The sequence below is a fragment of the Tasmannia lanceolata genome, unplaced genomic scaffold (genome assembly GCF_043159265.1).
Source record: "Tasmannia lanceolata isolate RefF3 unplaced genomic scaffold, GAP_Taslan_0.1 ptg000002l, whole genome shotgun sequence".
NCBI classification, from domain to species: domain Eukaryota; kingdom Viridiplantae; phylum Streptophyta; class Magnoliopsida; order Canellales; family Winteraceae; genus Tasmannia; species Tasmannia lanceolata.
In genome coordinates this window covers 24445085-24471062 of record NW_027518679.1, presented here as the reverse complement: position 1 = coordinate 24471062, position 25978 = coordinate 24445085, and the positions used below count along the sequence as shown (strand labels likewise).

Here is a 25978-nt window from a genome sequence, read left to right as displayed (position 1 = left end):
TTTTCATACACTCGTGCCTATTTTGTGCTCGAGTACAATTGTTGTAGGTTGATTCGTCATATTGTTGTGTATAATATTGTCCTTAACTAAAGGCAGGCTGTGTTTCTAGGTATGACTCATTTTGGAAGTTCAAATTTTGAATGCGAATGTTTAATGGTGAAGTAAATCGATCAAAATTTGTAATTCAAGTTCAATCGCTTGAATCAGTAGTGGTGCAACCTTAGTGACGTGGTGATACTGTTTTCTTTAGTGGTGAAACCTTGAAATAACATTGATAAAAAGAGGAGAAATTTTTATATTATTCCTTAGCTAAACTCGATCCAAATTTGTACTTCAAGTTCGATCTATTGACTCAGTTGTGGTGCACCGTTAGTGGCGTGGTGGTGATACTGTTTTCTCAAGTGTTGAAACCTTGAAAGAACTACTAAAGATAAAAATAGTGACTTCAAAATGGTCGAGGATTAATCATATCATCTTTTGATGCTAGTTTACAGATTCTCAAGTCATTTGAACTGAAACTTTTGAATAATTCATGACAACTTCAAGTATTATAATTTGCATTTCCATTCTTTATTTGTTATTTTTCTAGGCAATTCTTACATTTTTAATTCATCTCCACATGTATAGATGATGAAATATAAGATGATCAGACCGAAACAGCAAATTGGAAGCTCAAACTGAGAAACTATGGCCACCACATGGATTTTTCTAATATTCTGAATTTTCATTGTATCAAAATCTGCAAAAGTATGTAAGAATAACCTTAATTATGACCTCCAGAACAAACTACACATAATTCAATTTCCTAGTAGTCAGGAAAATCCCGAAAAGTTCACTAAAACCTCCTAAAATTTGGAAAACTAGGATTGCTCATGCACAGCCCTTAGGTTCCAAAGCTGTGACCCATGAAAACCTTGTATAAGTGTTCATGATTCTCTCAAACTCTTTCCAAACCTGTTCCTATGCTTCTACATCTTTCTAAATAAACCAGACCCCAACTCCGGCGTCGAATTTAAAAATAAGAAAAATTGTGAAACCTACAATCTACTGTTCGTAACAAATTTCACATGCATGAAAAGGGAAATCACACATATAAAATAAATTGAGATCAAATTTCCCTCTTGCTAGAAGTGGTTTTATTAATTTTGGTAGGGATCGTACACTTTCGCTTTATTGGCCGTTAATTACATTTCTTGAAAAAAGAAAATACGTTTGATTCAAGAGGTTCCCTATCCAAATACAATTTTTAATTAATTATCCTCCAGAAAGATTTGATTTTTGTTAAGAGATTTACTCGGAGGAAATAGAAAAGTCATCTTTTTTCATTTTTCCTTTGGGGAAACGTCATCTTTATCATTTTTCTCCGTTTAGAAAGTCCCTGGAAGTCTGGAAGAGACTTTAAAGGGAGTCTTTTCCTTTCTCTTGAAATAGAAAAGCCTTCTTTCTTTTGGGGAAACCGACGTCTTTATCTTTTGGGGAAAACCACCGTCTTTGTCTTCTTTCTCCCTTTACGAAGCCCCTGGAAGAGACTCTAAAAGGAGTCTTTTCATCTCTTTCCCTTACAAAGTCCCTGGAAGAGACTTTAAACGGAGTCTTCATTATCTTTCTCCCCTTAGAAAGTCCCTGTAAGAGACTTTAAAGGGAGTTTCCATCGTCTTTTTCCGTTTAGATAGTCCCTAAAAGAGACTTAAAAGGGAGCCTTCATCATCATCTTCCCTTTAGAAAGTCCCTGGAAGAGACTTTAAAGGGAGTCTTCATCATCTTTCTCCGTTTAGAAAGTCCTTGGAAGAGACTCTAAAGAGAAAAATGTCTTCCCTGAAGGAAACCCACAAAAAGAAAGAGAGAAAAAAAGAAATTGTTAGCCCCAAATCTTTTCTCACATTTCTCTCTTTTTTCTTCTGTTTCTCCTTTCACGTCACTTTTCTTCCTTGAAGATCCGATCCCTTGCTAAAGGGTCTTTCCTCTATTTATAGAATTCTATTGAAGTGGTTGGCAATTGTTAAATCACCCATTTTCTCTCAACTTCACGATCTCCACTTCCTCTTTTTTTGAGCTGTTGCGAGTGGCACCTCACCCCTTATCCGGGATTCCACGATCACTTCCCCTTTTGTGGGGAGTTACGTAACCTCTCATTTTGAAACATGGGTGACTCATTTTATTTTTCGCGAGAGTTATTTTGTTCCCTTAAATTTAGGGATTTCTTTTCCGTTAGTCGTGGGCTCTCTTTTCCTCTTTTGAATTAAAGTATTTTAACTTTTACGTTTATCCTTTTACTTTTAGGAATAGCATGACGTATAATCACTCATTTTCTCTCTTTTCTTAATTTAATAAGGGATTTCACTATTCTGCCCTTGTTGTAAAATTTCGAGTCCAACAAATGCCCCTCAAGTCTTGTAAGTGGAAGGATTTTTGAGGCTTGCAAGACTGGATTTGATATAAAGATATTATAGTAATTTCCATTTTCTTGGCCCGAACGTTTTTACCTGATTTGACGGTATCTTGACCATTTTCCTTGACCCGAGGGTATTCTAGTCGTTTTTACCTGACTTAGCAGTATCTTGACCATTTTCCTTGACCCGAGGGTATTCTTGTCTTTTTAACCTGGACTTGGCGCTATCTTGACCATTTTCCTTGACCCGAGGAGGGTATTTTGGTCTTCTTTACCTGACTTGGCTGTATCTTGACTATTTTCCTCTAACTGAGGGTATTCTGGTCTTTTTTACCTGACTTGACGGTATCTTGACCATTTTTCTTGACCTGAGAGTATTCTGATCCTTTCACCTGATTTGGTTGTAATCTGACCATTTTTCTTTGACCCGAAGGTATTTTGGTCCTTTCACCTGATTTGGTGGTAATCTGACCATTTTTCTTTGACCCGAGGGTATTCTGGTCCTTTCACCTGATTTGGTGGTATTCTGACCATTTTTCTTGACCTGAGGGTATATTATGGTCTTTTTACCTGACTTGGCGGTATCTTGACCAATTCCTTGACCCGAGGGTATTCTGGTCTTTTTACCTAACTTGGTGAGCTTCCACTATTCTGCGGTTCAATCTGGCAATCCTAATCTGATTTATTTTTTGTGTTCTATCTGTTGTGCCCAACAAATTTAGGTTTGATCCGAAGAGGTCAACCACGCAATCTAAACCAGTGGTCGAGATTGGCTTCCAATGTGACGGTGAAGCTCAAATAATGTAATCTGGAGAGGAACCATGATTCCATAGTGCGATCTAAAAATTATGATCTTATTCTTATGTCTAATTGATGGCATGCACCAAATTTCGACTAGATCTGATTAAGATATTTATTCGGTCTTAATGAATGGCCATGCTTGATCCTTGATTTGAACTATGGATTACTTGATCTAATTCAGAGAGTCGGGAGGTTTCCGTGGTTTGATCTGATGGTTCGGATCTGATTTTCACATTCAATTTGAGGTGAAATGAATTCCTCCTCAATTCGAGGAAACTTCCCACTGGATTCACACGAACGGCTGAGATTAATCTTCATTCCGATGTGACCACTATTTCATATTACAGATAGGGTGGTGCGGCTACTATTCCACACCTCATGCCTCATGCCTTAATCCGAAAATTATTGAGATTAGGAATGCCAGATTGAACTGCAGAATAGTGGGAGGCCACCAAGTCAGGTAAAATGACCAGAATACGCTCGGGTCAAGGAAAATGGTCAAGAAACTGCCAAGTCAGGTAAAAAAGACTAGAATATCCTCGTGTCAAGAAAAATGGTCAGAATACCACCAAATCAGGTGAAAGGACCAAAATACCCTTGATTCAAAGAAAAATGGTCAAATTACCATCAAATCACCCTTGATTCAAAGAAAAATGGTTAGATTATCACCAAATTAAGTGAAAGGACTAGAATACCCTCGGGTTAAAAAAAATGGTCAAGATACCGTCAAGTCAGGTAAAAAAGACGAGAATACCCTCGGGCAAGGAAAATGGTCAAGATACAGCAAAGTCAGATAAAAAAGACCAGAATACCCTTGGGTGAAGGAAAATGGTCAAGATACCGCTAAGTCAGATGAAAAGGACCAGAATACCCTCCGGTCAAGGAAAATAGTCAAGATATTGACAAGTCATGTAAAAAAAGACCAGAATACCCTTAGGTCAAGGAAAATGGTCAAGATACCGCCGAGTCAGGGAAAAAAGACCAGGATACCCTCGGGTCAAGATACCGCCAAATCAGGTAAAAAAGACCAGAATAATACCTTCGGGCCATGGAAATTACTATGATATCTTTATATCAAAATCCAGTCTTGCAAGCCTCAGAACCCCTTCTACTTATAAGACTTGAGGGGCATTTGTTGGACTCGAAATTTTACAACAAAGGCAGAATAGTAAAATCCCTTATTAAATTAAGAAGAGAGACAAAATGAGTAATTATACGTTATGCTATTTCTAAAAGTAAAAGGGATAAACGTAAAAGTTAAAATACTTTATTTCAAAAGAGGAAAAGAGAGCCCACGACTAAGGGAAAAGAAATCCCTAAATTTAAGGGAACAAAATGACTCACGAAAAGGGAAATGAGTCACCCATGTTTCAAAAGGGGTGGTTACGTAACTCCCCACAAAAGGGGAAGTGATCGTGAAATCCCGGATAAGGGATGAGGTGTCACCCACAACAGCTCAAAAAAAGAGGAAGTGGAGATCGTGAAGTTGAGAGAAAAGTGGTGATGCAACAGTTGCCAACCACTTTAATAGAATTCTATAAATAGAGGAAAGATCCTTTAGCAAGGGATCGGATCTTGGAGGGAGAAAAGTTACGTGAAAGGAGAAACAGAAGAAAAATGAGAGAAATGTGAGAAAATATTTGGGGCTAACAATTTCTTTTTTTCTCTCTTTCTTTTTGCGTGTTTCCTTGAGGGAAGACTTTTCTCTCTTTAGAGTCTTTTCCAAGGATTTTCTAAACGGAGAAAGATGATGAAGACTCCCTTTAAAGTCTTTTCCAGGGACTTTTTAAAGGGAAGAAGATGATGAAGGCCCCTTTAAACTCTCTTTCAGGGATTGTCTAAACGGGGAAAGACGATAAAGACTCCCTTTAAAGTCTCTTACATGGACTTTCTAAAATGAGAAAGATAATGAAGACTCCCTTTAAAGTCTCTTCCAGGGACTTTCTAAGGGAGAAAGATGAAAAGACTGCCTTTAGAGTCTCTTCTAAGGACTTCCTAATGGGAGAAAGATGACAAAGACAGTGGTTTTCCCCAAAAGATAAATACGACGGTTTCCCCAAAAGAAAGAAGGTTTTTCTATTTCAAGAGAAAGGAAAAGACTCCCTTTAAAGTCTTTTCGAGGGACTTTCTAAACGGAGAAAGACGATAAAGATGGCGTTTCCCCAAAGGAAAAATGAAGAAAGTTTGAGAAGATGAAATTTTCTCCGAGTAGATCTCTTAATAAAGATCAAATCTTTCTGGAGGATAATTAATTAAAAATTGTATTTAGATAGGGAATCTCTTGATGGATAATCAGAGGTATTTTCTTTTTTCAAGAAATGTAATTAACGGCCAATAAAGATGGAAGTGTACGATCCCTACCAAAATTAATAAAACCTCTTCCCGTAAGATGGAAATTTGATCTCAATTTATTTTGTGTGTGATTTCCCTTTTTTCGCAACAAATTTGACATGCATGAAAAGAGAAATCACACACAAAATAAATTGAGATCAAATTCCCCTATTGCGAGAAGAGTTTTTATTAATTTTGGTAGGGATCGTACACTTCCGGTTTTATTGGCCGTCGGCCAATAAAACCTCTTTTCCCGCAAGATGGAAATTTGATCTAAATTTATTTTATGTGTGCGATTTCCCTTTTGTTCGCAACAAATTTCACATGCATGAAATGGGAAATCACACACATAAAATAAGTTGAGATCAAATTTCCCTATTGCGAGAAGAGTTTTTATTAATTTTGGTAGGGATCGTACACTTCCATCTTTATTGGCCGTTAATTACATTTCTTGAAAAAAGAAAATACCTCTGATTATCCATCAAGAGGTTCCCTATCTAAATACAATTTTTAATTAATTATCCTCCAGAAAGATTTCTTTTTTGTTAACAGATCTTCTTGGAGGAAATTTCATCTTTCAAACTTTCTTCATTTTTCCTTTTGGGAAACACAATCTTTATTGTCTTTTTCCGTTTAAAAAGTCTCTGGAAGAGACTTTAAATGGAGTCTTTTCCTTGCTCTTGAAATAGAAAAGCCTTATTCTTTTGGGGAAACCACCGTCTTTATCTTTTGGGGAAAACCACCGTCTTTGTCATCTTTGTCCTTTATTCTCCTCCGTTTGGTTGCCGGATTTTTTTTGGTTCTTTGGATTTTTGTGGAACAAAAAACTTCCTGTCCTTTATTCTCCTCCGTTTGGTTGCCGGATTTTTTTTGGTTCTTTGGATTTTTGTGGAACAAAAAACTTCCTGGGAGATTGGTAGGAAAAAAAAAGTAAAAAACTCCCTTGAAATATCCCGGTAAAATAAAAATCCCATGTTTGGTTGACCGGACATGGGATTTTGGGCGCGGTTATTTTGATTCCTGGGATTATTTTGGGCCCACCAACCAAACGTGGGTTTCTTGCGGAAATTCCACAAAAGTCTCAAGCATAAAAAAAATTCCGGCAACCAAACGGAGCATTAGGAAGTCCTTGGAAGAGGCTCTAAAGGAAGCCTTTTCATCTTTCTCCCTTATAAAGTCCCTAGAAGAGATTTTAAAGGGAGTCTTCATCAACTTTCTCCATTTAGAAATTCCCTCGAGGAGACTTTAAAATGAGTCTTCATCGTCTTTCTCCATTTAGAAAGTCCCTGGAAGAGACTTTAAAGGTAGTCTTCATCATCTTTCTCCATTTAGAAAGTCCCTCGAAGAGACTCTAAAGAGAGAGAGGTCTTCTTCCCTAAAGGAAACCTGCAAAATGAAAGAGAGAAAAAAAAAGAAATTGTTAGCCCCAAATCTTTTCTCACCTTTCTCTCATTTTGTTTCTCCTTTCACGTAAGTTTTCTACCTCGAAGATCCGATCGCTTGCTAAATGATCTTTCCTCTATTTATAGAATTCTATTGAAGTGATTGGCAACTGCTACTTCGCCCATTTTCTCTCAACTTAACAATCTCCACTTCCTCTTTCTTTGAGCCGTTGTAGGTGCCACTTCATTCCTTATCCGGGATTCGACGATCACTTTCCCTTTTGTGGGGAGTTACGTAACATCCCATTTTGAAACATGGGTGACTCATTTCCCTTTTCGCGAGTCATTTTGTTCCCTTAAATTTAGTGATTTCTTTTCCCTTAGCCGTGGGCTCTTTTTTCCTGTTTTGAATTAAAGTATTTTAACTTTTACGTTTATCCCTTTTACTTTAGGAATAGCATGACGTCTAATCACTAATTTTCTCTCTTCTTAATTTAATGAAGAATTTTACTATTCTGGCCTTGTTGTAAGATTTTGAGTCCAACATCTACCAATACTATTTAATCATCCACCTAAAGTCAACATATTGTAGAACTGTTCACATGATCCATTTAAAGAGAGTTTTGCTATTGCCCCACATATCATTTGATTGGTGATGGTTTTTCAACCAAAGAGGCCTTTGAAGCAAACGAACTCCTCTAAGAAGTGGCAAAAATGTAAAAAGGAAAGAAAACCATAATAGACCAGAACGATTGGAACAATCAGAATAGTGTGGAGCCACAGTCATGGTTCGCTCAAACACCATACTGACAAACCTTATTGGGAACGGGTATGTGCGAACTGGTTCACAACAATTTGCCAAAACTAGCAGACTACAAACCAGCATGGAAGGCAAGCAGTTTGATGTTCAGACTTTCCACTTTTGAGGTTTGACTTCCAGATCCCATATATTTAGAGATTGGAGGAGGATTGGAATGCTTTTCTTAAGTACAACCTATGTGAATCAAATCAGTTAACGAAACAGATGCACCCATGACAAACCGGGTTCATATAAGGGTTGTGAACCCGCAATCCCAAACCACAGCTAAGAGAATTGATGAACCGAGTAACATAGCTCTGAATATCTAGAATAGATTGTGGCATAGGCCTACACACTCCAGTCTAGGTTCCGTGAATTCCGTTTAGAACTTAATAGAATAGATAACTATGAGAAAACGAAATGAAAGGTTCTATGAAGATTTGTCTTTTGGCCACTTGGTGTGGGTCATTTGGAAAGAAAAGACTTCTGTGTGTGAAGGGGTGGCTAAAGCTCCTTATTGGCTTTATGTAAGGGTTATAGCTGTTTCAATTCTTTGGGCTAGAAGTCTTCCCCTCTTTAGATTTGTATTGGCATTTGATCTTTTGGAAGGTTGGCAAATAATTTGCAATGAAGGGGAGCGCAAAGTTCAAATTATTCAACATTGGGAAGCCCCTCCTGCAGATTCGGTGAAATTGAATTTTGATGGTTCTTGTTAAGGCAATCCAGAAGCGGCTGGAATTGGAGGCTTGTGTAGCTCTTTGGGAGAGGTTTTATGGGCGTATTCTGGGCCCATCGGATAAGTGATTCAAATGAGGCAGAGGTGAGGGCGTCTTACCATGGTATCAAGCATCTGGATAGTGAACTTTATGACAAGGTTGTTGTGGAAGGCGACTCTTCAAATGTTATCAGTTGGCTTTCGGGAGTTGTGGCTCCTCCGTGGAGATTTCTTTCCTTTTTTGAGGAGATTTCGATCTAATTCGTGATTCTTCTACTGTTTTTAAGCATGTAAGAGCATGTAAGGAGGTCTGCTAATGGTGAAGCAGATTCCCTAGCTAGGGTGGGTGTGTCTAGGATGGGTTTGGAATGGTTTGACTTCCTCCCGCCTTGATTTTGTATGCTTCCTTTCTTTGTTTGTAATCCTTAAGGACCATCTCGGTTCTTTTTTCAATATATATCATGTTGCCATTTCTAAAAAAGAATAGATAACTATGATACCATGTAATACAATTCTTAAAACTAAAATCAAAAGAGAAGAACAAGAACTAGATAGAAAAGAAACTGTAACCAACAAACCAGAGGGCTAAATCGGGGAAATAGATAACCAAATAAATTTTACTAATTCTGTGAAATTTCATTACATCAAAATCTCCAGAAATCTGTACCAAAACCTTATTTATGACCACTAAACAAATGTTAACTTTTGTTACAATTAGAAACCACTTTCCTAATTACATCAACTTTAAAAATAAATAAAAATAACCTTTCTTTATCGAGAATCTTGTAATGCTTCTTAAATTAAGAGCATACCAACTTTTCCATAGCCATGCCTTTACCAGACTTACTGGAGGAGGAAATAATTTCATTTGGAATAACAATATTATTGAGGAGTTGTATGCCTTCAGCAAGGCTTGATTGGTTTTGGGCCACTAGTAGAGGCATTTTTTTATTCTCAAATCCAAGACTACTGAATGATTTTGTAGACGCCACCAACTAAAATGAGAGGGCAAAAATCTTTGATATCTTTTACATTCCTAGATTTAGGGATGAGAGCAATAAAAGATGGGTTGAAAGCTTTGAAAGTTTTATGCTCAATAGTCTTCCAGAATTCTTCCTACTCTAAACTAATTTCTTGCCTTCTCGGCTTAAAGTTGACCTTGACTTTCGATTTTCACCTCTTTTGGTACAGTAAAGAAAAGTAAACATGGTGTCTTTTGGCTGGCTGGAGTCTATTAAAATCTCTGACACAAATATCTCCGGGATTTTCAAAATATAGAGATTTTATCGTGGCATTTTGATAAAATGACAAAATCCCAAAATAATCTCGAGAATTTAAAAATATTGCAATATTTTCGAGGATAATATCATGGTATTTTTATTTTGTATTTTATCTTGATTTATATATTTTTTAAATAATTTTATCTTTATCGTTTCCCCCCCGAAATAAACCCGAAAAAATAAAACAAATTTAATATATCCCAAGATTTTCCCTTGCCGAGAAATTCCCGAGAACGATATTTGTGACATAGCTTAAAATGAATCCCCCCCCACCCCCCACGCCCACCAACACACAGCCCGACAATCTCCCATGATGAAGTTGTAGTAATAATTGTATTTTACCTTTTGTTGATTTCCCTCCCTCATCACCCCATGCCAATTTCTTTATGTGCTCAAAATTAAGATTCACATTCAAGAGGAAATTCATTTAAGTACCTAATCGAGATCTTCCCCGAGGGATTTTTCCATCCTTGGAGGCATACTGGGGTTACCGAGATCTTTCCTTAGGGATATTTCCATCCTCGGAGGCACACCAGGGTTACCACGCCCCGTCTCTGATGCCACTTGTCTGGACCTGGGTAGAACGCACCCTCAAAAGCTAGCCGTTAAAGGGGAGGGAGCCCAAGTCCTTATAAGCCCTTCCACTTCCACTCACTTTTCTGATGTGGGATCTTTGCTTTCACGTGGAACCCCAACAATAAATTAATCAATTGTGTACCTAAAATTCAATTACAGGCCCAATTCCAATCCAACAAGAAAACAGAAAGGTATCCTAAAAAGTAAGAAATAAGTAATAGTAAAAAAATCAAGGTTTCGGGCAGGGTTTTAAATCCCGGTTTCGGTCGCCTCATAAACGAAAATGTTTTTCGGTTTCGATTGAAAATTTTGGTGGATATCCAATAAAATCACGGAAATGTAGGGAAAGATACACAAATGATAGAGTTTTAAGATGAAGCTTTAGGAAATACTAGAATAAGAACAAATACACACTTAAAAACTATTATATAATCAAGACAATCATTCATGATAGTTATAGTATGGAACACCTTGTGACGTGTGTTCTCGCACATGCCTGATAATTCAATACATATAACATTTCACTTGTAATTCGTATAAATATTTTTACATAAAACATACACCACATTTCACATAAAATTCTTCGAAGTATAATTATGTAACACACTCTTATAGTATATCAATACTACACTTGCGATTTTGGTTTCGGTATACGTTTCGATTTTGATATCGTTTCGGTGGGGATGGAAATGGAAACATTTTGGTCGTTCTGTGTAGGTTTCGATAGAAAATTAAAACTATGGTTTCTGGTTTTAGTTTTGGTGTGTGTTTCGATCGTGTTGGAAATGGAAGCGTGTTGGCTTCGGGTGAAAATTTCGGTGGAATTCTTGTGAAATCACCAAAACGTATTGAAGCATATGCAAATTATAGAAATTTAAAATGAAACTTTAGAAAATTCTAGAATAAGCACAAATACACACTCAAAAACCATCTCATAAAAAAAAACCACTCATAATAGTTTAGCAACATCAAACCAGTAGTGATATGCGTTTGTCACGCATATCTGATAATGTAATAAATATCACATTTTGCATGTAATTGATATAAACATTTATACAAAACACATACATTATATTTCACATGCAATGCATCTAAATATAATTATATAACCCATATTGGTGTCATATACCACTAATACACTTATGGTTTTGGTTTCGGTATACATTTCAGTGTGGATGGATACAAAATACAAAAATATTTTGGCCGTTTCGTGTCGGTTTTGATCGAAATTTTAAACTACAACTCTCACACTATAGTTTGGGTGGTTTTCTCCAAGAAAGTCATCTTTCTTTCACGTAAACAAAAATGTACTCAGGTTTGAAGAGAAATAAGCGGGGGAGGATTTCTCCCTAAAACTCATTTTTTCTGTGTAAAGGTGAGTACTCTCATGTTTCACATGAATATTTTAGCCAAAACAATGATGTTTTGGTATGTTCAAGCAATAAAACATGAAACAAACTGAAGCCAAGATGAAACATGTTGAAACATTAAAAACAACATTGCAACAGACCTTTATATTCTTGTGTGGGTTAGTTCTGTATCGCTATAAGCTGAAGCCAAGTCTTTTTGGTTGAAAATACTCGCTTTCATCCAAGTTTTATTCACTAAGGTGGGACTGTTATATTTCCATGGAGGCTAGCAAATTTCAGTAAGGAGATCATAGGCTTTTGTGATATTGTCAGGTCTCCTTTCATGTAATTTAGAGCTTAATTTTGAGGCATGTATGTTAATGAAGGAAATTGTGAACTGTGGATGTGTGTTGGTCCTCAGTTTCTAACTCCTTCCTCATCTGACCAATTTGGTCATTGTAGTTTTTTAGCTTTCTAAAGCTTTATTGTTATTGGCTTATTGCCATTCAGAAAAAAAACTTTATTGTTATTAATAATTTATTATTAAGATTGTTTCCTTTAGAAAATAACATTATATTTGGTCCCCAGGATACCGTGCTTATGTTTGATTCACTCGACTGGTTGGCCTCTGGTTTTTTATAACCTTAGCTAGAGCCTGGCTACCTTTGTAAATGGTTACATTAAAGCAATTACTATGACAATTCAATTTCTATCCACTAGGTATTATGAGTAAATATTGGTGAATGCCTCGCACTAACTGATCATGTAGGCTCATGAATCATGATATTAGTTTATAAGGAAATTACATAAACACCCTTGAGTGGTGTGCAGCACATGAACCACTAGAAGGGGCATAAAAGTCAATAGGTAATGAGATAATAGAAAAATGTCAATATGCATCTCTCTTCAAAACTCCCCATTAGGTTGTACTTTGGTGTTACAAACTTCAAACATGCTTTGAAACTATTGTGATTTCTCTTTATTTAGAGACTTGTAAAACTGTTTTATGCTCAAGGATAGACATAAGATAGACATTTTTGAGATCTCCAAGTGCAACTTTCTCTACAATGCTATAATTACCAATCTCAAGCTGCTTGGTCTGTTTGTGAATGAATGGATCCGCCGCAATATGAATTACATTGAGATCGCTGTATTGCAAAACTGTTGGGCAAAGGATGTAAATTTCAAGATCACAGAACAGAAAGGAGAGCCAAGTCATATTGGCAGTGGTAAAGCTAGTAAAGCTAATGATCTGTATTTGGTTGCTGAACTTGAATGCACTACTTTGTTTGTTTCTTGAAAAGTAGGGGTGCAACTCGGGTCATGTTGGGTCGGGTTGAGGCCAACCCGACCCCGACCCGAGGAACCCTTTTTTCCAACCCGACCCCGACCCGACCTGAGTTCAACCCGACCAACCTGAGTTTTTAAGCTTACTAGATAAAAATATGATAAAAAAATGTTGGGTTTCACTTGGGTCGGGTTGTTCAAGCCTCAACCCGAACCCAACCCAAACTCAACTCGGGTTGGGAAAACTCAATCTGGACCCGAACCTGACCCGAACTCAACCCAACCCGACCCAACTTTTTTTCCGGTTGAACCCAACCCGAGTTGCCCCCCTATTGGAAAGTCTAAACCAATTTATCAGCAAGAAAAATTCCATATCTGGTGACCGAGTGATGATGACTTGCTCAACCAGCCTGTCTACATCATAGAACACATTGAGTTAGCTGTTTCACCATAAATCTTATTATGCTTGTCATTTCAATATATTCTCTAAATCTGTGCAATGTATTAGTGTTTCCACCCCCATTAATTCAGTTCATTAGCTATGACATGAATCTTTTACATTTGTAGTTTTGTACTTAGTGTGGTTTGAGATTTTTGTCACCATAGCTCTCCATTGTTAGTCTGACTTTATCCTGGATATTATTAAGTAATAATTATTGAAATAGGTCACTGTTTACATTCTTATCTTTTCATGGTGTCCTTCCAATTACTGTTTATATATGCCAGGTTGCAGCTCTTGTTCCCCAATGCGAACTTGATAGTGTGATAGATGACTCCTGCTGGGCACAACGATCACGATTAATTACCCAAGCACTACGAAAAATTCATTCTTCATTGTGCCGGTCTCAAACTCTTCTGGTTCTTATTAATCAGGTAGATTCCCTACTATTTTCATATTTTTCTTCGCACTTGTTTCCATTTTTGGTGTCTAACAAGGGATTGGAAGTGGAGGTATTAGTTATTGATGGCTATGCAATGCTATTTTCTTTTTCTGTCCAGGTCAGATCAAATATGAGATCGTTCCAAGGTTCTGGGCATATAAGTGAGGCGACTTGTGGGGGAAATGCCTTGAGATTTTATGCAGCAATACGATTGAGAATTATAAGAAGTGGCCTGCTAAAGACTGAAGATGAGGTAAACCTTATATAACTAGTAACGGTTAAGAAGCATGGAGAGGGTTTTGCAACTCTTAGTTCCAAATACTCCCGCTCTTTACTAGATGCTCATATGTTTGTAGATTCCTTTGTCACAAATATCTCTGATATTTTCAAAATATCATGTTTTATCGCGGCATTTTGATAAAACTACAAAATCCCAAATTAATCCTGAGATTTAAAAAACATAGTGATATTTTCTTTTTTATTATAAAATATCATAAAATATCGCAATAATATCACGATATTATCCTGATACTATCCCGATACTTTTATTTAATATTCTTTTCTTAAATTTTTTTATATTTTTATCTATTTTAAATAATTTAATTTTTATCGTTTCTCTAGATATAAACCTGTAAACAGTAAAAAAATTAATATATCCCGAAATCTCCCTGCCGAGAAATTCCTGGGAATGATATTTGTGACATAGCTAGATTCTAGCCTTCATTCAATACACCCTAGTACCTTTGCAAGGACTCTTATGTGTTAACGTGTTAATTTACCATCTTAATTGGAAATGTCTGGGCTCAAGAGTAATTCTATGTGATTTCTCTAAAAGCAAAGGTATCTATCTCCGAAGCATATAATAACTCAATCTGCATGCTTTTACATCCATAGACACTGTGGAACAAGGATGCAAATGGCTAATTATTATTTTTTGAATTGCAATGATATATTAAAAGCAAAGGCCGAAGCTCGAGGACAATAACAAGAAAAAGCAAGGAAAAAGCCAAAAACTAAAAACAAGAAGAACAAAAACTCAAAAATCTCAAGGGATAAGAAATAAAAAGTCTCCAAAGCCAGCCTTGCCACCCCAAAGCAGGCCAAGTGATAAGCCTCATTATTGGCTGAGCGCCAAAGATGAAACTCTTCGGAATGCCCTCCTCAACACGGTCTAAAATCTCTTCGACAGCATCCGCAAAACACCACAAGTAGCTAGCCACATCTTTCATTAACCGAATCACGTTCATTGAATCGTCTTCCACAATAAGGTTATTGATAACAGAATCGTCAATGAGACAAATGCCAGCCGACAAAGCCTCCTTTGTTTTGTTAGTGTAATTCTGACCAATAGGGCCAGAAAACACCCATTGAAAATGACTGGGTTACGAAGGAGGCCCCTAATGCCATCAGGTCCCGTATTCCATCTTAGTCATGAACTCTGCAACCCTTATTATTGTATATTTAAGTTGTCTGTTTTCTTTTCAACGGTAGTAATAACAATGCTTATTTTTTTGGACTTCAAAAAAATTTGGACCTTTTCTCGATTTGTGCGTGTCATCTTTGTGCAAGGGCCAAGCTAATCTTATTTTTATCGTTCAAATTTTATTTGATCTGTCCAAAGAGACTTAATATTAATAACAACACGTATTAACGAAGAACATGTCCAATTGGAATGAAGCAAAAACCTAGGAGTGCCCAAAGAGAATGTAAGTTAAAGTTTTTATGAATGACCGATTAACTCCCTCTCCACCCTCTCTCCACCTGATTAGACCAAAGCATTAGTTTTTATAGTGACAGCATCTAATCGTCTCAATAGATATTACATGAGTTGCATAAAAAACTTATAGAATCTTTTAAAATCATTAAAAGCTCCATTTTAGCCAATCAGGGTTTTTAAACTTCCACCTTCATGGGTCGATTTTGGTTGTCATGTGTCCACTTCCGTGTGGACCAGAGTCTGAAGTTCGGACCAAAGTTTGAATTTTGATTACTTGATGTACCCACATGACTAAAAAGTCCTATGTATCAATCAAAGATTAATGCCTACTCTATTAGTAAGGTAAGCAAAAAAGCTAAAAGAAATGGCATGATCATCATCTTTCAAAATATGTGAAATATCTATGTTTGTAATGAACCTTACTGTTCTAGGCATGCACGGAGGCACATGTCACTTGGTGTTTAATCTTGTTAAACCATTACGGATGATTGTCTGGGATATGTGATATTATTTAAATATTTGTTGTGCTTATTCTTGCATTTCATAAAATTCCATCTTATATTTTCATTATTTCCATGCACTTCTATGAAGTTTCACCAGTTTTAGAAGACTTCCATGGGCTTCCATAAACTTCCACTACGTACTTCACTTTCGTGAGGCTTCTGATATTAGAGAAAGCATTGATGGATGGGGCAAGTGTTTCAAAATTCAGATGTGGCGTGGAAAGCGTCCGAAGAAAATCCTAGTCGACACGGCATGGCACGGCACGACACGTCGAGTGGTCGGTTGATGTGGCTGAGTACTTGGTTGAAGCGGTCATAATTCAGGAGAGTCAAAGTTTTTATTGATTCCGTAGTGCAAAACGCGGAGAGTGGCGGCAAAACGCGGAATCCGGCCAAGATAAAAGAGAGTCGACTCGAGAGAGTCCACGATAACGCGGGGAAGTCTTAAAACTATGGGCTTGGTCATGTCAAGGCCGTCGATATTGATGATTCGTTAGCCAAGAAGGGGTTTACGAGAGATTCTTTAGTTTGGGTGGGGTGGGGGTGGGGGCAATATCTGCCCCTTCTGTAATGTAGCTATTTCTTCCTTAGTTTTGAATTCCGTTCCGTTTTGGCCGCAATGTACAAAATATTTCGTTCCAGTCCGGAAAACAGAACATAAACACCTAGTATTCTGTTTCGCTTAGGATTTCGTCCTGTTCTGGTCCATTCTGGTGCGTTCCAGCTAAAGCAGGGCCTTATTTTGGCCAGAACACAGTTTTTTTTAAATTTTTTTTACAGAAATGCCATCAAACAGCTATATTTCTGTTTTTACTGCTTTCCCCTTATTTTAGCAGTTTTTTACCGTTTTGTAACTGTTTGAAGGGTATTTTCCACCTTTTGCCTCCCCAAACTAGAAAAACCGTATATAAACCTGTCTAAGCCTCATTTTATCTCTTCTTCAGCTCAACCTCTCTCTAAATTTCTCTCAATAAATTTAATTTTCCAAGTATTAAAATTTGTTTTTTGTTAAGTTTGGTTCATATAATGGTTTCTTATATTTTTCTAGCAATTTACCATCTTTTGGATTTTTAAAAATTTTTAACTCTTAAAAAAAAATCTCCGGTTGTAGCGCCTTTTTTCGAAACGGAACTCCGAAATGATCGAAGCACTGGAATGTTCCGTTTCACTGACCAAAAAGAAATGGCGAACGAAACGGAATCGGCAGCTAAGATCTTCTTCTCTTCTTTTTAATGGAGCTTGTTATCTTCGAAAAATTTGAAGCTTGGTGGAAACTTTGAACTTGTTTTGGTGGAGTAGTCATCTGCCTTTAGGACTAAACAAATATGGAAATGAAATTTGTTACTGCTATGTTGAAGTCCTAAATGATTATGATTATGTTGACATTTTAATAATTAACATGAATATTGATGACTTTATAAAATTTTCTCAAGCATCTTTAAAATGTTTGGTAGGAGGGGAGATGAATCTTGGGAGAGCAAATATGATTATCAGTAGCTTGAACAAAATGTAAAGGTGCAACCGCTAGATACACGCATACATTGGTAGTTTTGTACATACTATAGTACACATTACATGTTCATATTAAGTACCTTTATCTTTAACATCATTTGTGAGAGGTGAGACAAATCTGGTAAGAATATGGACGATTCTCATTAGTTCCAACATGAGATAAAAAGTAAAAACACTGACCCTATGTGACAATACTGTCAATATTAAAACACTTATATGGGGGCGTGCACTCAAATACACCGTGAGTCTGTGACCTACAAACTTGGCAAGTACACAGATGTTCAAATTTACATGCATACACATTGTATGCCCCATCATTGGATATTTTCTACCATGTTACCTTTTTTACACAAGCGGGCATTCATGCAGAACCAATGGGTTTTGCTTCCTCCATAAACAGCTTTTAATTTTGTAGGTTCAATTCTCTCCATTTAATTGGGCATTCATCGGGGATTATTTCTGCCTTTATTTAATCACATCACTTTTAGCAGTTCATTAACGTGAACTCGGCTAAATTGACAGCTCTCTTTTCAGTCATTGATATTAAGTGCCCTACTCTATTAATGTCTGTATCCCAGGTTAGTGGTATCAGCATCTCGGTGGAAGTTGTGAAAAACAAACTAGCACCTGCAATGAAGAAGGCTGACCTTGATATAGGCTTTGGCAAGGGCATTTGCCTTGAATCAGAGGTCTTAGAGATGGCTTCTAAACACGGAGTCATCTTGAAAACAGGAAATGGTTACCACATAGATGGAGAAAATTTCAAAGATAAGTCGGAAGCCGTAGACTATCTGTCAGAAAATGGTGAAATTGTTGATGAACTTGTCATGGTCTTAAGAAACCAGTTGTTCGAGAGATGAACATAATCACAAGGAGTCCATAAAGTCTACTTCACACCATTTCTTCCTATTTGACTCTTGGGAGGTGATGCAATTATATCTTGAATCAAGGTGAGTTTGTATATATATTGCTCACAAATTTGTAGGGTAAAGTGAGAATCACAGAATACATTCAGCTGAAAAAGGTCATTGACTATTTCCCCATTGAGGTTGAGCTTTTCATTAACCGTTTGGAGCGCCAATCATTGACAGATCTTATTTCTGAATCGTTGTCCGATTCCTCCCTATGTAAGCGTTCTTGACAGATCATTCATATCAAACTGATTGTCTGTTACAGGGTGTATTTAGATTAGCCGTCTTCCTACTCTTCAAATCATTGAGACTATTGTATTTGTAAAATTATGAGCTGATAAAATTCCATGACATGATTCAAGCTGAATCTCATTGGAAAGTGATTCATGATTCAATTTGAATCCTAATGTGACAAGAAATGTACATGCATCTAATTAAATGATTTTAAAGTTTATTTTCTTTTAAGGATTGTAGAGGAATGAAACGAAATTCCAGGTGATTGACGTATACAATTTGATTTGAAATGTATGATGCTTTTTTCTTCTTCCTCTCTCTGTCACCCTTTATTTTTATTTTAAATAAGTTATTCTTTTTTGATGGGTTATTTATTTACTTATTTTTATCTTTCGATTTGCTAGGGACCATAGCAGAAGGCATTTCACGCCTGGGCTGTTGCATGTGAGAGCAGCCACTTCAGAGGAATTAAATGAATAAGACAAAATCTGAACCTATGTTGCTGCTCTCACATGCAACAGCCCAGTCGTGAAATGCCTTCTGCTATGGTCCCTAGCAAATCCCTCTTATCCTATTTGTAGATGATTCCTCGTATTTTTTTCATCCAGTTCTTGAAAGGTTTTACAATTTGCTTGCCCAATTTATGATTTGACGTTTGGTTGTTTGATAATTTGATAATCCAGGTTGATTTTTTAGGATGATAGAAATTATTATTACTATGAGAGTTCTAAACTGAAGGGTGCCCTTGCAAAAAAAGGGATGAAAGGGCGCCCCCATTGGTTGTAAATCACCAAAGTGTGGAAAGTTAAAGAACATTTAGGCCCCATTTGGATGCAGAGAAGATTTTGATTTGGATTTCTCACATTTTGCAGCCCATTTTACGTTGTGAATTGGATCCGGATCAAATCCTTGGATTTCCAAATCAGCCACCGATTTAGATCCCTCAGATCTGGCAGTTTCCTTCACCGTCTTTGCTCCTCGACCTCTCCCGTCCAGTAGGAAGCACCCCGTCTCCCTCAACATAAGCTGGCGGATCTATTCATTTTGTATTCAAAACTCAATTCCAAATCCAAATACGAAATATGAGGTATCCAAACGGGCCCTTAATGCACTTTGGTGATTTACAACCAATGGGGGCACCCTTTGATCCCTTTTTTGCAAGGGTTTCCTTCAGTTTAGAAGACCTCTTATTATGATTGATGTTTTCAATCATAATCTACTTTGAAATTAAAACAATGATTGTTAAAGAGCAAAACACCCTTTTAATTTGAAGATTTGATGTTGAAGTAGGGTTATTTTAGTCATTTCAGTAGAATCAATATTTTATTGAGAAGCTCCCTATCTGTTTTTATCTGCCCGTGTCTTTTTATAAAAGCTTACTCCCATGTTGCTAGCAACTCTATTTTTTTTTTTATTTTTTTTAAATTTTCTGTTAAAAATCTATTCAGGGAACCTCTACCAAGCTTTTGAAAGAAACTGTGGTGGAAATTCAATGGTTGAATTTCCCTTTGAAAGGACATGAATTACGTGCAAAGTGATCATTGTTAGAAAACGTCAACAGATAACAGCCACACAGGCTCATTTTTCAGCGAAATGGCTGTTCTCTCATGCAAAATTCAGCTGACTTCTTCGAAATTGCCTAGCAAATCCCGTGTGGACCCCATGTTGACCCATGAAAAGTTAGGGGTGTCACAAAAGAAGGTCGAACACGCCCATTTTTGTGCACAAACATGGTTTGGTAACAAAGTTGCTTTCGAGTTTCTTAAGGCCCTATTCATTTTGGATTTTGAGAATGGGTTTTAAGTAGGAAACTGATTATTAGGCTGAAAATTGTGTTTAATGCTGAGTCAAGTAATAAGTTTTGGACTCAAAAATCATTTCTCAAAATCTAAAACAAGTTCAGCCTAAGTTTTTTTTTTTTTTTTTTTTGAAATTTTAAATTATGAACTTGAATTTTCCAAAGAAAACAAAACCAAAGGAAAAGAGAGGCATGACTTTTCCTGAGAGAATGAGAACGCATGTTTTGGGTTTTCAAAGAAAGGAACAAAAAAGTCTCTAATGTGTTGGGTTTTTCAATGTATGATTACTTCCATCCCTCTATATATGAGGGGCTATAAGCCAAGGAGGAGAGGTGTGAGGTATCTATCTCTATAGCTATGTATGCCTTCTCTACAACTACTGCCATGCTTTCAGGAATGCTTCTTAATCTTATTGGGCTCCTACTAATGCTCACCCTACAAATAGCAGGTCTCTCTCTCTCTCTCTCTCTCTCTCTCTCTCTATATATATATATATATATATATATATATATATATATATATATATATATATATATATATATAGGGGTTGATGTTTCTAGTCAGCCGACTAGAAAAGTTTTCTAGTCCGTCCGCCAAAAAATCAGTTCGGGCCCACAGTTTTTGTGTGATCTGAAGCATTCATTTAATAGGCTCTGACATGGATAGGGTGTGCCCAAAAAATCAGCTCCATAGGATCATTCCAACCCTACGATTTGTGGAGGTTAAAATGGATGGGTATAAAACTTCACTAACTTGTCCAATTTTTAGCTCCACAAATCGAAGGGTTAAGATGATCCTATGGAACTGATTTTTTGGGCACACCCTATCTATGTCAGGGCCTATCAAATGAATGCTTTGGATCATCCAAACATTGTGGGCCCACTGTGTTTTGGGTAGGCGGACTAGAGACACTTTTCTCATATATATATATATATATATATATATATATATATATATATATCTGGAAAGCTATTTCGCGACTGACTTTTGCAAGTGAGAACAGCCTCCACAGGAAAACATTTTAGCAGATTTTGTCTTATTCATTTTGTGAGATGGCTGTCCTCTCATGCAAAAGTCAGCCTCTAAATGGGTTTCCACAAAATCGCCTACCAAATCCCGTCTATTAAAAATATCTTTTACTTGTAAATTTCTTTGATCGGTTTTGCTAACGAGCAAGGGTACTCGGTAAGGTGCATTGGAAACGAAAATGTACCCATGTTTTGATAAAAAGTCTCAAAACATATGTAAAATGGTTGTGAAATTTATTTCCCATTGCACCTTAACGAGTGCCCTAAACACGGTTAGAGCCCTTGCTTGATAGCTATTCAATACCTTAGAGATAAATTTTTTTTGTGTAACTTTTAAATAAGGAAAATTTTAAGCTCTCGCTTGATTTTTAGCACATAAAAAATTTAGTCATAAAAGCACCTATTTTTCACAAGAGAGTGCCATTTTCTTGTGTTCATTAGGGGTGCAACTTGGGCTGGGTTGAGTTGGGTTAAAAACCTAGCCTAACCCGAGGACCCAAAACTCTAACCCAACCCAACCTGAGCTGAAATCAAGTTGAATCTGTCGGGTTAGGGTTGAGCCTGACCCATGTTGTTCCCAACCTTAGCAAAATCTGAGGACCCAAAACCTCAACCCTAACCCAAGCTAACCCAAGCCGAAATTAAGTTGAATCTGTCAGCTTCGGGGTTGAGTGCGACCCATGTTGCACCCAACACTAGCTCAACCTGAGGACCCAATACCTGAACCCTAACCCTAACCCTAACCCTAACCCAACCCAACCCGAGCGGAAATCAAGTTGAATTCGTGGGTTCGGGTTGAGCCTGACCCAGGTTGCACCCCTAGTGTTCCTTATTACCGGTCCGCAGTATTAAAGTTTGCTGCAATATAAATGCAGCTGGAAATTCGATTGGCGTTTGCTATGGAGATTCGGCCGACAATTTACCTTCGGCACAAGAAGTCATAGACCTTTATAAATCAAAACAAATTGGACTAACAAGACTCTACTGGGAAAAACCCGAAGCTCTCCAAGCACTTAGAGGATCCAACATTGGAGTCCTTATCGACGTCCCAAACTACAGTCTCCAAGAGTTCGCGACCAATCCTTCGGCCGCAAATTCATGGGTCCAAAATTACATAGTAAACTATTGGCCCGATGTGAGGTTCCGATACATCGCAGTTGGTAACGAGGCGATCCCAGGTGATTTAGCTCAATATGTACTTGGCGCCATGCGAAACGTTTACAATGCAATTGTATCATCAACTCTACAAGACCAAATCAAGGTGTCCACATCCATCTCCTCAGGGGTCCTAGGAAACTCCTACCACATTCCCTCCCAAGGGACTTTTACCGATGAATCGCGCCCCTACTTAGAGCCAATTGTTCAATTTATAACCACCAATGGTGCACCACTCTTGATCAATGTGTACCCTTACTTTAGCTACATTTATAATCCTAATGACATCTTAATTTCCTATGCCTTGTTCACTTCGCAAGCAAATGTAGTAACTGATGGCCAATTCCAATATCAAAACCTTTTTGATGGTATGGTTGATGCTTGTTACTCCGCACTAGAGAAGGTGGGTGGGTCCAATGTGGAGATTGTTGTTTCGGAGAGCGGTTGGCCGTCGGATGGTGGGACCGCCGCGACTATTGAGAATGCTCGGACGTACAATTCTAATCTGATCCGACACGTGGCGCAATCGCAAGGGACTCCTAAGAGACCTGGGAAGGTTATAGAGACTTATGTGTTTGCTATGTTCAATGAGAACTTGAAAAAACCAGAAGGGATTGAGAATAATTTTGGGCTGTTTTATCCAAATAAAGAGCCTGTGTACCCAATTGATTTCCCTTAGTATAAGGGTCCTTATCTTATGTATTTCTTATCTTAAAAATAAAACTATTGGCCAAGGCTATGGTCACTTACTCTAAGAAAGTGCAAGAAGAAGGTACACTTGTTAGTGTTTAGAGGGTCCTTTATATGTAATTGTTGGAGAAGTATCATTTACAATTAGAATAATGGTATGTTTTGGGAACTATATATGTGTTTTAATTTAAACATTCCTAGGTACTATTGCAAGAGTTTTAATTATTATTCTTGATTTTAGATTGTCATCTTACACACAAATTACACACAAAAATGCAATTTGATGGAACACCCAAATGGGCCTTTGAACAAGAAACAACCCTTTGGTTTTGTTTCACAAAGTTGAAAAATTCATACAAAACATAAGATTTCATAGCATTTTATTTAAAAGTTTCTGTCTTATACTGATATGCCCGCCAAATGTTCGATTGAATGCCTGAGAGAGATAAAATGACTATATGATTACTGGGTAAGTGGGTACGTAATCTCTAGCCCTATCTTAATCATTGCATTTTGGTATTGGTTGAACTTAGTATGCCAGATTAGTACAATCATTTTATAAAGAAAGAGAAACCAATTTTTACTCCAAACAGTGACTGTTTTCTAAGATCAGTTTCTTAAAAATTTAGAAATTTAACCTATGCTTCAAATATTGTACGAGTTTTTAAATTTTACACTTTGATTCAGAAACAGAGATAGTTTTTTTCATGGTAGGATTATCCAATCACTAAGGTTGCAAAGCAAGCTACAAACGTGGAAAGCATGTTTTAATTCAGCAGCTGAGTTTTAATGGGGTGAGATGAGCTCTTGGAAAACATGTTTAATCAAGGTTTTTTTTTTTTTTTTTTTGGTTTTATTTGTTTGGCTTCTCTATTATGTAAATGCTCACTTCAGTTCTTTGCATATGATCACATGGAAAGCTTCTCTAATAATGTTTCTGGCGTGTAATTTTTGCTTCCATGTTTTCTAATACCCAACAGCTGTATACTGTTGTTTTGAGCACATTGCTTGTGTTCTCTTGGATTTATTTTTTGACTGAGAGTGCTCGGAAGATATCCCGTAAATCAACCTTTTATTTACATTCAATCTTTGGCATGTATTTTCTATGGGGGAAATTCAATTTTTCTTAATTCATGTGTTCTCTTAGGCCATGTTTGGATACCCACAAGATTTAGATTTGGATTTCTCACATTTGCAGTTGAGATTTGGAACTGGATCAGATCCTTCGATTTCCAAATCAGCTACAGCAGTGAAAAAAAATCTGATTTTCAAATTTGTTCTGCAAAACATTATTTGGAAATCAATATTTGTGGCAAATTACCTTCACCCTCGCTGCAGCAGCCAGACGTCTCTCCCTCCCTCTCTTTCTCTCTCTCTCATACAACATGAGCAGGACAATGATTGATGGATTTTGTATCCAAAACTCAAATCAAAATCCAAATACCTCAGGTATCCAAACGTGGCCTTATTTTTTCTTGGAAACTTGGACTTCAAAATCATCCTTACTCATGGTTAATATTGCACATGACATTCAGGTTTTTGACCATTTTAAGGAGTCAATATACTTGAGGTTTTCGTTATCACTGTCTGGCGCTACGTTCTAATAGTTGGCATATGTTTAGTTGATAAGTTTCCAAGGTGGAGGTGAAAATAAGGATATTTTTTCTTAGATGAGTCTCATTGGATGGACGATCTGGATCATTATACATTATGCCAAGTGTATGGTGATGACGTATCGTGCCCATATGACCCATCATGCCTATGGATACTAAGGGTCCTGTCTGAGTACAATACCTTACCATTTATTCTTTGTTCACAAATTATCCTGGGATATGGTGATATCGTTCAGTGCATGAACCATTCACAGCACCCATGCTGTCTGCTTAGGCTCTCTACCCCAGTTACTGTGATAAGCCACCCCAATGCCCGTATGGAGGCTAGACCTGATGCGAGTTGTGTACAAGAAGTCCAATCTCAACCCCAAAGGGCTAGAATATGATATTTCCCTGTCCCTTAGGATCTGTGAATCCATGGGCATGACATTGCTACTTTGCTACGTACGTAGGAAAAAGGTGTTACAATGCAAAAAGCATGTTATACATTCCTTTCAATTTACCCAATAAATGTCACCGAATCAATCAATAAATAATGGTTTATTACTATAAAACTTGTCTTTTAGGGCATATACACCAACATTAGAGCCCCAACTATATAATTAAATTCTTAAGTTAATTAAAAAAAGCTAAAGAAGATAAAGGGTCTAGATCTTTCACAAATTTTGCATGTCCAAATTCGATTGTTGATGGCGGGTTTGTAACATAAGGATGTAAGTATAAGGGTATAATGGTTGAGATGAGAATGAGGAGAATGCAGGGCTGAGAGACTAATTTGCTATCTTGACTTGGAGTCCTCTTTCTTTTCTTTGTGTGTGTGTGTGCATATATATATATATATATATATATATATATATATATATATATATATATATATATATATATATATATATATATATATATATATATATATATATATATATATATATATAGAGAGAGAGAGAGAGAGAGAGAGAGAGAGAGAGAGAGAGAGAGAGAGAGAAGTGTTGGCGAGACGCAGCCTTTGGAGAAGGTGGCTAGCAAATC

General features: G+C 37.0%; 2 protein-coding genes and 1 non-coding gene across 3 annotated transcripts in view; 2 read left to right on the top strand and 1 right to left on the bottom strand.

Moving 5' to 3' along the window:
* RECA3 (RECA homolog 3) overlaps window positions 1–18979 on the top strand; it is a 42928-nt gene extending 23949 nt beyond the window's left edge. Inside the window, exons 6-8 of the mRNA XM_077386470.1 lie at window positions 13636–13782; window positions 13909–14043; window positions 18101–18979. Coding sequence (XP_077242585.1) covers window positions 13636–13782; window positions 13909–14043; window positions 18101–18382 — 564 coding nt within the window. The 3' untranslated portion in view covers window positions 18383–18979. The remainder of the gene's footprint in view (window positions 1–13635; window positions 13783–13908; window positions 14044–18100) is intronic.
* On the bottom strand, window positions 15313–15417 carry LOC143846215 (U6 spliceosomal RNA). Its single transcript, XR_013234700.1, has one exon. It is a non-coding gene; the product is annotated as a U6 spliceosomal RNA (small nuclear RNA).
* A 1785-nt stretch (window positions 18980–20764) lies between the features above and the next one.
* LOC143883099 (glucan endo-1,3-beta-glucosidase-like) lies at window positions 20765–23579 on the top strand. Its single transcript, XM_077386465.1, has 2 exons — window positions 20765–20914; window positions 22370–23579. The coding sequence occupies exons 1-2, from the start codon at window positions 20824–20826 to the stop codon at window positions 23326–23328; spliced, it is 1050 nt and encodes a 349-aa protein (XP_077242580.1). The 5' UTR covers window positions 20765–20823; the 3' UTR covers window positions 23329–23579.
* The last annotated feature ends 2399 nt before the right edge of the window (window positions 23580–25978 follow it).